The following is a 10,031-nucleotide window of genomic DNA, read 5'->3' as shown; positions in this document are numbered from 1 at the left end:
CTCGCTCCGCGCTTTACCCCAGAATTTGCTCTCCGAAAGCGCCCCCGCGGGCTCCTGCCCAGCCTCAACCCCAGGCTTGGGGCCTGCGCCCCACGAGGCCCCGCGCCCTCCGCTAACGCGCCTCTCTCCGGTTGCCTTCAGGTCTGGGGGGCCCGACCCCCGTGTGCACGCCCCGCCCCGCCCCGAGACCGCCCCCCATGCACGCCCCGCCCCGCCCCGCCCCGGAGACCGCCCCGTGTGCACCCCCCCGCCCCCAGAGACTGTCCCCCCGTGCACGCCCCGCCCCGCCCCGCCCCGAGACCGCCCCCCATGCACGCCCCGCCCCGCCCCGCCCCCAGAGACCGCCGCCGTGCACGCCCCGCCCCCCGGAGACCGTCCCCCGTGTGCACCCCCCGCCCCGCACCCCGCGTGCGACGCCCCCGCCCCCTTCCACCCCCCCCCGCCTCCCGGCGCCTCACCGGCAACGAGCAGCAACCAGCGCCGCGGCGCGGCGGGAGGACGGCGCGGGCAGATGACGCTGCGCCGTCGCGCTGACGTTGGCGCGCGTCACGCCGCCGCGACTACGCCTCTCGGGCCGCGCGGCCACTTCCGGCGGCGCGCGGACCCGGAAGCGGCGCCGGCGGACCCGCGGCCTCGGGCGGCGCCGGGAGCATGCGGGGCGCGGCCGTTCCCCGGCGGCGCGCGGCGGCCCTCGCGTGAGCGGCGGAGGCCGGGGCCGGGGGCCGGGGGCCGGGCGGCGGCGCCATGTGGGGCGGCCGCAGCTCCTTCACCAGCCTGGTGGTGGGCGTGTTCGTGGTCTACGTGCTGCACACCTGCTGGGTCATGTACGGCATCGTCCACACGCGCCCGTGCGCCGGCGCCGCGCCCTGCATCCGGCCCTACCTGGCGCGCAGGCCCAAGCTGCAGGTGAGCCCCCGCCCCGGGCCCGGCCCCGGGCCCGGGCCCGCCCCGCCCCGCCCCGCCGGCGACGGCCTCCCCCGCGGGCGGGCGGGGCCCGACCCGGGCCGGAGGCCGCCCCTCCCGGCCCTGCTGACCCCTGCCCCCCCCAGCTGAGCGTGTACACCGCCACGCGGGCCAGCCTCGGCGGCGAGAGCAGCGTGGATCTGGTCCTGAACGTGGAGGACTTCGACGTGGAGACCAAGTTTGAGCGGTACGTGGCGCGGGCGCGGCAGCCTGGGGGCGCTGTCAGGCGGCTGTCTGGGGGCGCTGCCCGGAGCTGCCTGGGCGCGGGGCGCTGTCGTGCCTGGTGTGGTCGGGCTGGCCATTTCCAGCTTGTTCTTCCCGCGCAGGAAAGCAGGAGCGGCAGGGCCTGGGGGCGCAGGGGCCTCACCCACATACAGGCCGGGCCGGAGGCCGTCCTGAGCCCCTTTGGGGAAAGGGCTGATTAGGGCCGAGCCTTGCGGGAGGCCGTAAAACCGGAGCGTAATGTTAGGACACATGGAGATGAGTGTGGGAAAGCGTATGGCTTTCCAGAGGTGTGTGTGGCGCGTGGTTCCTGCAGTTCTGACGGCCTGGGGTGTGCCCTGAGAAGGGCTAGCGCGTCAGGGGCTGCCTGAGACGCAGCAGGTGAGCTTCACAGGCTCCGGCCAGGAAGCTGGGGAGGTAGCGCGAGGTCACGCTCCCAGGGCGGACGCTGCCTGGCACCAGAGCCTGTGCGCTCAGGCCAGTGACCCCAGCCTCCGAGACCGGAGATGGCAAGCACGGCGCTTTCCAACGGACCACTTGCAGACAGAGGAAATACCTGGGCGGCATCTGTGTTGAGGGCACCTTTGCTGCTGCCACCACTAGCACGGTCACCCAACCTGGAGATGCAAGGGGCGGGGCGTCCTCATTCAGGGCCCCCCCGCCCCATCCTCCCTCAGTGTCTCAGTGAGCCTTTAGCCAGGGGTGCCCGAGGGGAGCAGGGCACCAAGCCCAGCATCTGCCCCTCGGGCATGGGGGTAGAGGAGCTGTGCTGTGCTCAGGGGTCCTGTGCAGTGGCAGCAACTACTGAGCACCCTGGCCGGCCAGGCTGCGGTCACTCTGGCAGGGCCCTTCAGCCTCCCGGTGGTCCTCTAGAAGGGAAGCAGACACAGACCGCCCACAGTGCCGGCAGCAGGTTCACTGGGCCTGCTCTGGGGTCAGGGGCTTTGTTTGTGTACCCTGCACTGTGGTGCCCCGCATGCCCTGTAGGCTGGCAGTCTGGCCAGGTTCCTTGCCACTTTCTGTACACCAGCACTTGAGCCCTGAGGTCAAGTAAGTGACCTCGCTGAGTCTCGCGCACGGAGACAGGTGTTAGAGGAAGTCGGTTAGCCACAGCGGCCAGGGCAGGCATGCCTTGTGAGCGCTGGGGGCGGGGTCAGCTCTGAGCTTTCCTCCTCCACTGGGGGGGTGATGGCGGGCCCTGGCTTGTTTCAGGACGGTCAACGTTTCCGTGCCCAAGAAGACAAGAAACAATGGGACGCTGTATGCCTACATCTTCCTCCACCACGCCGGTCTCCTGCCATGGCATGATGGGAAGCAGGTGCACCTGGTGAGCCCGCTGACAACCTACATGGTCCCCAAGCCGGAGGAGGTCAACCTGCTCACTGGAGAGGCCGACACCCAGGTGCGTGTGCCCACACCTTGAGCAGAGCAATGCCCTGGACGGCGTGCAGTCGGCCACCCTCCCACCTCACCCTGAATCCTGCCCCAGCAGGGCGCAGAGCACTTGAGCTGCAGCCATTCGTGAGGGCAGGCTGGGGGCGCAGGCAGCACTGACGATGGTTATAGGCTTGTCGCCTGGAAGGGGGATCGGATGGGGAGCCCTAGGCGACACGCGGCAGCCTCAGCACACCCAGCAGGGCTCTGGCCTGCATGGAAGGGAAGGGGTGGGGCCCAGGGCGCCATCAGCTTCTCAGGAGGCGTCTCTAGGCATAGGCCGGGCGTCCAGGTTTCAGGAAGGGTAGCCACCTTGTCTGAGCTCCTAGACTGTGCTTCCTGCCATGCGGTCTCGGGCAGCCGTGCCCGCCCTTGGCAGGGACAGTGGCTGTGCCCCCGGCCTCTTGGGGCACTCTGGGAGGTGAGGAGGTGAGGAGACTGGGGCTCTGCAGCGGACGGACAGGTGTCTGTGAGCGGGACTTGGGGACAGTTAGCATCGGCCGTCACACGTAGACCACATTCTGGGCGGGTGAACGGAATCACTGTTTGCCGAATGTGTCCTTTGCTCTGGAGGAAGTCGGGGCTTTCCTGGAGGCCGGTCTCTCTCTGGACTCGGCTATTTCCAGGGCAGTGCCCAGCCTGTCCCAGGCACCTGGCTGCTGCTGTCCGGGTCTCCTTTTCAGTCGCGCTGTCAACCACGGGGCAGTCACTTGAGCCTCCGCACCTGTCCCGGACGCATCCCCTTTGGACCCTGAGGTGTGGGGCGCAGAGTAAGCGGGAGCTTGGCCCACGTGTGTCCGAACAGGACGTGGGCAGGCAGGTGTCAGGCCCAGTGGCACCTTCTGTCAGCAGTGGCTCTTCCTGTCGCCAGCAGCAGGGTGAAGCCGAGGAGGGGCCGGCCAGCGCGCTGGACGAGCCCGTCTCTCACTGGAGACCGAAGCTGACCCTGAACGTGATGGTGGATGACTTTGTCTTCGATGGGTCCTCCCTGCCGGCCGACGTGCATCGGTACATGAAGATGTGAGTGTCGGGGCCTCCCTCGCGTGCTCTCTGAGCTGCGCGCCCCGGGGTTACGCCAGGCAATCCACAGGGGAGGGCCCAGTGCGTCCCTGAGGGAGAACCAGAGGGGCTGCCTCTCACAGAGCCCGGGCGCAGAGGACGTTCCGGAAGGGGCGTCCCCAGCATGGTGGACGCGCCGGCGGGGTCTGGCCTGCCTGTGTGCCGGGTCCCCCATGGGGCACCCCAGCATCCTCGCCGGCACGTCGACCTTCGTGGAACATCGACCTCCGTAGCGAGGTGTGCTTGATCTGCTGCGTTGCCTGAGCTCAGGCCACCTGTGCCCCCGAACCCCGGTGCCCCCGAGGGTGTCACCAGGACCTCAGTTGCCCCTTGAGCCACCCATCCTCCTCCGCCTTCAGCGCGGCCCGTGGCAGCGTCTCAGGGGTCCGTCTGGAAGACAGAGACTTCGTCTTTGGCCGCGTGGCACGGTCACTGGGTGAAGAGGCACTCTGGCGGGGTGCCCAGGACGCCGGTGGGAGCCTGTGGGCCTGCTCCGCGCCTGCCCCGCTGCTGAGCCCTGCTGCCTCCTGCGGCCACTCGGGCCGTCCCAACCCGGGCTGCTGAGGGGCCCTCTGCCTCCACCGGGAAGGCCTGTCTGGGAGGTCTGGGGCTCCTCCAGCACGCGGTCCTGGCCCTCAGTGCCCCCAGAGTGCTGGCTCTAACCCCTGCACTTGGCCTCAGGGTCCAGCTGGGCAAGACCGTGCACTACCTGCCCATCCTGTTCATCGACCAGCTCAGCAGTCGGGTCAAGGACCTCATGGTAAGCACTTGGCTGGGGCGCCCTGCCTGCCTGCCCTCCTCGGGGGAAGGCTCTGGAAGGCTGCAGTGTCGGGTGTCTGCACAGCGGAGCTCGGCACGGTAGAAAAGCCTTTGTCCTGCCCAGTTGGTTTCTGTGCGCGCCACCTCCTGTGGGCGGTCCCGGTGCAGCGGAGGCCCCAGCTGGCGATCACGGGCCGGTGACCCACCCCTGGCCATGGTGTGATGGGCATCCTGGCCGCACCCCACGTTGCAGAGTCCCCGGCTGACTCTGGTATCTCGGGGAAGCCACCCCTTGGTCATGTCAGCACAGCCGGTACACAGCTCAGGCGCCGCTCCCTGGTCAGCCCTGGGCCTGTGCAGGACGGTCCAGCTGTCTCGTTGCCACGCCCTTGTTGACAGACCAGAAACGGCTCGAGAATCGGGAGCCTGACTCTGGTCCCCGTCCCCGCTCTGCCGCCTCCTGCCAGCCGGGCCCCAGCAGTGACCCGCGCGGCTCTGCTGTGGAGTTGGGGGCCTCACGCCCCAGACCTCTGGGGATCTGCAGCCCAGCGGCCGGCACAGGGCCTGATTCGCTGAGGGTGCAGGCGCAGCCTCACCGGCTGCTTCGCCTCGAGAGCGCCTGGTGCTGCCGGGGTCCCGGGTGTGTCCGGAGGGGCTGCTCTGCCTGGGACAGGTCTGCAGCCGCCTGTGTCTCAGCCAACCTGAGACACCCGCCGCACCCCGTGTCTAGCTGGGGTCTCGCTCTCAGGTCTGGCTTGGACGGGAGCGGTCCTCAAGCACTGAGCCCCTCTTGGCGCTGCTTTGGGGCGGGCATGTCTCTGCGGGCAGCCAGTCCACTGGCCCTGACCCAGCCCCCGGCAGGCCCGGCGGCTCCTAACCCTAACCCTCAAGTGTGCCCCGAGGCCAGCAGCTGGCCTGGCCCTGGTGTCTGGCCAGCCTGGCATGTGCTGGTGGCGGGTGAGCAGATGTGTGGCCCTGGAGGCGTCATGGGGCCAGTGTCTGGAGCGCTGGCCATGTGCAGCGTCAGCCCCGCAGGGGTGCCCCGGGCACACGTGGCGAACAGTTGCCACCAGGCGTGGCTGGGAGGTGCGAGTTCAGGTGCAGCAACAGCCTCAGGTCCCGCGGGCTCAGGTGAGCCCTGGAACAGACAGGCGGGTCTTGGCCCAGACACCAGCCCTGCTGGGCCCCTGGCCGGCCACAGAGGGACGGGGCAGCCTGGCACCCACCAGCCACATGGCCTCCAGGTCATCAACCGCTCCACCACCGAGCTGCCGCTGACCGTGTCCTACGACAAGATCTCCCTGGGGCGGCTGCGCTTCTGGATCCACATGCAGGACGCCGTGTACTCGCTGCAGCAGTTCGGTGAGCCCCGCGCCGCCTGCCCGCCCCCTCCGCCCTGGCCCAGCCCACTGGCTGAGGCCACCGCCCTGCTCTTGCCCCCCAGGCTTTTCAGAGAAAGATGCCGACGAGGTCAAAGGGATTTTTGTTGACACCAACTTGTACTTCTTGGCGTTGACTTTCTTCGTCGCCGCATTCCACGTGAGTGCTGGCTCGGTCCGGGCAGGGGCAGGCGGGCGGCCCTGGGGGGCGTCCGCACGGGCATGCCCGTCAAGCGGGGCTTCATCTGCGGGGCTGGGGCTGGACCCCAGCTGGGACAGGACCCCAGGAGCAGTGAGTGATGGGCAGGCGATTGCATTTCTATGCTGAGCACTTGGGGGTCGACTTGGAGCTCATCTTCAATGGCAACAAGGCCCCGGCGTGCGAGGCCCTGGCGCAGTGGGCCTGAGGCTGCAGGGGTGGAGGTCGGGCTGGTGCCAGCTGGTCTCACCAGACGCCAAGGGGCACTCAGGTTTCCCGCGGCCTGGGGACTGGCTAGGTCAGGCCGGAACATTCCAGAGCTGTTGGAAAGCAGCGGGACCCACCAAGAGGTTGGCGCTCTGCTCCCACGCTCAAGCGCAGAGCGAGCAGGGATGAGGTGGGGGGCGTGGGGTGATGGGGGGTTTGCTGCCAGTCCCAGCCCCACCTGCAGCCTCAGGCAAACGCATGAGAGGCGCCTGAAGGTGCAAACTTGCTCTTGGTTTCAGCTTTTGTTCGATTTCCTGGCATTTAAAAATGACATCAGCTTCTGGAAGAAGAAGAAGAGCATGATGGGAATGTCCACCAAGGCAGGTGAGGCCCTGGGCGCTGGGGTGGGCAGCCAGGCGGGTGCCTGGGCACACATAGCCTGGTGGCCTGTGTCCTCCGTGCCCCAGACCACTCCATCCTCGGCTCGGAGCGCAGCCTCTGCCCCTCCCTGACCTTTGACACTGGGGTTGCCAGCCAAGCCAGGCAGCTCTGCGGGGCTCTGCCCTCCTGCCCCCCAGCCTGAGGGGCCCGGGCATTTCCCACAGAGGGAGGGTCCTCAGGGCAGGACGGCCCGGGGGGCGGTGACAGGGCTGTCACCACGTCCGCCCTGACCAGCCTCCCCACGTGCCTGTGAGCGGGCAGCGCCTGTCCAGCCAGGCTCTGGCCTGCCTGAGTGGGGGGGGGGGGAGGTGCTGGAGGGGACCTGCATGTGCACGGGGCGTGCGTGCGTGCGTGCGAGCCCGGGGCGTGCAGCGCCCCCAGCGCCTCTCCCCGCCTCCCCCAGTGCTCTGGCGCTGCTTCAGCACCGTCGTCATCTTCCTGTTCCTGTTGGACGAGCAGACGAGCCTGCTGGTGCTGGTCCCGGCGGGCGTCGGGGCCGCCATCGAGGTGAGTGGCAGGAGCACACCGACCCCCCCACGCCTAGCTGCCCCGGGCTGGCTGTGTGGGCTCAGGAAGGGCCCCCTCGGCTGGTGGGGGGTGGGCGGGGACGGCACCGCCAGCCGCCTGTGCAGTGATGGGGTCCCGGCCGGGGGGGGCAGGGCAGGCGGCCCCGGCTCCGGCTCTCCGGGTCTGAGTCTCACGCGGAGGCCTCGTTCCCCTCAGCTGTGGAAAGTGAAAAAGGCCTTGAAGATGACCGTGCGGTGGAGGGGCCTGTGGCCTGAGCTACAGGTGAGCGCCCCGTCCCGGCCGTGTTCCCCAGCGGCCGCCTCTGGGCAGGAAGCAGCTCGGCGCGGGAGGGCAGGCGCCTGCAGGCCCTGCTGCCCAGCCCCAGCTGATGCCCCCCCACCGGATCCTGGGCCCCAGCCAGCTCCACGCCGGTCCCCCGCCCTGCTCCCGAGCTGCGTGGACGCCCCAGGCGGCTCCACACCTCCCCGAGCATTCCGGCAGGCCTGGGCTGGGGCCGGGGGTCAGAGGTCGCGGCGAAGGCGGGCGGCTGCACTGAGGGGGCAGCGCCTGGGTGCAGACCCCCCATGTCTCAGCGCCGGGCGGGCCACGGTGGGCTCGGCAGTGGACGGAGCCCGCCGTGTTGTGGACTGGCCGGTCCGCGGGCAGCAGCGTCCCACTCGCGTCCGCAGGACTGTCGGGCAGCAGCCTGAGGGGCAGGTGGGGTCTGGGGTCCAGGCCCACGCGGGCTGCCAGGCTTGACCTGGGGGAACTGCTGGGGTCCTGCGGGTGGAGGCCCTCTGGGTGCCTGGGCTGGCCTCGCTGCCCCCCGGTCCGCGTTCGGCGCTGACGGCCCGGGTCCTGCCGACGGCCCCACCCAGCGAGCGTGTTGGTCTCCGTAGTTCGGCGCCTCCAGTGAGTCCGAGCGGAGGACGGAGGAGTACGACGCGCAGGTCAGCTGCGGGCGGGCGTGGGCTTACCCGGCGGGGTGGGTGCTGGGAGCGGCGTGGGGGCCCCGGGGCTCCCGTGAGCTGTTCTCCCTTCTCCGCACGCGCCGGGCCTGGCGGGGGTCTGCAGGGCACCCGTTTAACGGGCGCAGGTTTGCCTGTGGCGGTCACAGAGACCGTGGAAAGCTCTGCTCACGCGCTCCCGGGGGCGTCCTCGGAGCCCGGTTTGCTCCACCGGCCTCCCCCGGAGCCGCCCAGCAGCGCCCTGCCGTCCGCAGGCCATGAAGCACCTGTCCTACCTGCTCTACCCGCTGTGCGTCGGGGGCGCCGTGTACTCGCTGTGGAACGTCAAGTACAAGAGGTGGGGCCTGGGGACCCCGCGCCCTGGCCTGCCGAGACCCCTGCGGACCCCGCCCCACCTCCTGCTCCCAACGGGACTCGTCCTCTGGGGCTGGGAGGGCCGCGGCGTCCACGGGGAGCCCGGCTGCCTCCGGCCGCGGCAGGCAGCAGGCCGGGGAGGTGCCGTGGCGCAGTCCTGGGCAGCGGGCGCCCGCGGTGCTGGGGGCTGACGCACCCTCCTGTTCCCTCCAGCTGGTACTCGTGGCTGATCAACAGCTTCGTCAACGGTGAGTGGGGCGGCCTCCCCGCCCACTGTCGTCGGCCTGCTCGCCAGGCCAAAGTCCCGGGTCCGCTTTCTGTGGGGGGAGGTGGGGGGCGGGAGCAGAATCCTGCCCAGGGCATCCCAGTCCAGGGCCCGGCGGCGGCAGCCGGGGCACCTTCTCCCAAAGCCCCCTGCTGGCGGCCACATGGGCTGCCCAGGAAGGGACACAGGGCGGCCGGCGCCCGCTCACCCCCGTCTCCTCAGGGGTCTACGCCTTCGGCTTCCTCTTCATGCTGCCCCAGCTCTTCGTGAACTACAAGGTAGGCCGGGCACCTGTGCGGGGCCGCGTCCTCCCCCGGGGCGGGCCAGCGGGCTCACCTGCTTGTCCCGTTGTCCCCAGATGAAGTCGGTGGCACACCTGCCCTGGAAGGCCTTCACCTACAAGGTCAGTGTCCGGCCGCGGCCCTCGCACAGCCCGCAGCCCCGTACGGGACGCCGGGCCGCACTTCGGGGCCCACAGGCGCCCCTGGGCACCCAGAGCGCTGGCTCCCGCGGGCTGCGTCCACCCTCCCTGCGGTCACCAGGCCAGGCCCCGTGCCCCATCGCGGGTCCCGGGCGAGAGCGTGTCTGGGCCCACCCGCGCCCGCACAGCCCCTCCACTCCCGCTGGCTCCCGGGGGGCAGGAGGCCGGGCCTGGCGGGTTCCAGCCCCAGACGCGCCGCCCGCCACCCGCAGGCCTTCAACACCTTCATCGACGACGTCTTCGCCTTCATCATCACCATGCCCACCTCCCACCGGCTGGCCTGCTTCCGCGACGACGTGGTCTTCCTGGTCTACCTCTACCAGCGCTGGTGAGTGCGCCCGGCCCGAGCTGCCCGCCGGGCCCTGGCGCCCTGCCCCGCCCCCGCAGGCCGGCCTCCCCTGCGGGCGCCCCGAGCACGCTGCTTTCTTGCAGGCTGTACCCCGTGGATAAGAGCAGGGTGAATGAATACGGGGAGTCCTATGAGGAGGCGCCGCAGCGGAGGCCCCACGCAGACTGAGCCGCGGCTGCCCGGGCCTGCCTGGACACTCGGGGGCGTCTCCCGGACATTGCTCGCGTTGCCAAATCTCCGGCTCTCCCGGCCGAGCCCACGCGGTGTGGGGAGCCACCCCCCCAAGGGCTGCCGGCCGCTCGGGAAACCCGCCCATGGGTTCTGGGGTCACACCGCTCTCCTTCCTCTGGGATTCAATCCTGTAAAGCTCCGCGTATGTTTCTATTTTAAAATAAACCCCCTGGCTGTGACGCTCCCTGGGCCTGGCGCCGTCCGCACGGGGGC

General features: G+C 70.2%; 1 protein-coding gene across 2 annotated transcripts; it reads left to right on the top strand.

The window, feature by feature from the left end:
* Positions 1-744: 744 nt before the first annotated feature.
* On the top strand, positions 745-9,953 carry CLPTM1L (CLPTM1 like; the record flags this gene model as incomplete). 2 transcript variants are annotated; one of them, XM_084232857.1, is made up of 17 exons in its annotated part: positions 745-906; positions 1,050-1,150; positions 2,398-2,587; positions 3,494-3,639; positions 4,360-4,438; positions 5,682-5,799; positions 5,882-5,976; positions 6,522-6,606; positions 7,067-7,170; positions 7,387-7,452; positions 8,070-8,120; positions 8,393-8,475; positions 8,706-8,740; positions 8,980-9,035; positions 9,116-9,160; positions 9,451-9,566; positions 9,671-9,953. In XM_084232857.1, 17 exons carry the CDS (start codon positions 745-747, stop codon positions 9,753-9,755), a joined length of 1,617 nt encoding a protein of 538 aa, XP_084088983.1. In that variant the 3' UTR covers positions 9,756-9,953. The 2 variants fall into 2 exon arrangements, with proteins under 2 accessions (XP_084088983.1, XP_084088982.1); XM_084232856.1 differs by having other exon boundaries at positions 3,491-3,639.
* Between the last annotated feature and the right edge of the window lie 78 nt (positions 9,954-10,031).

This window comes from Talpa europaea (genome assembly GCF_964194135.1).
Source record: "Talpa europaea genome assembly, chromosome: 5".
Lineage (NCBI taxonomy): Eukaryota > Metazoa > Chordata > Mammalia > Eulipotyphla > Talpidae > Talpa > Talpa europaea.
Note: the sequence above shows the minus strand (reverse complement) of the source record. Positions and strands in the feature narration are given on the sequence as shown.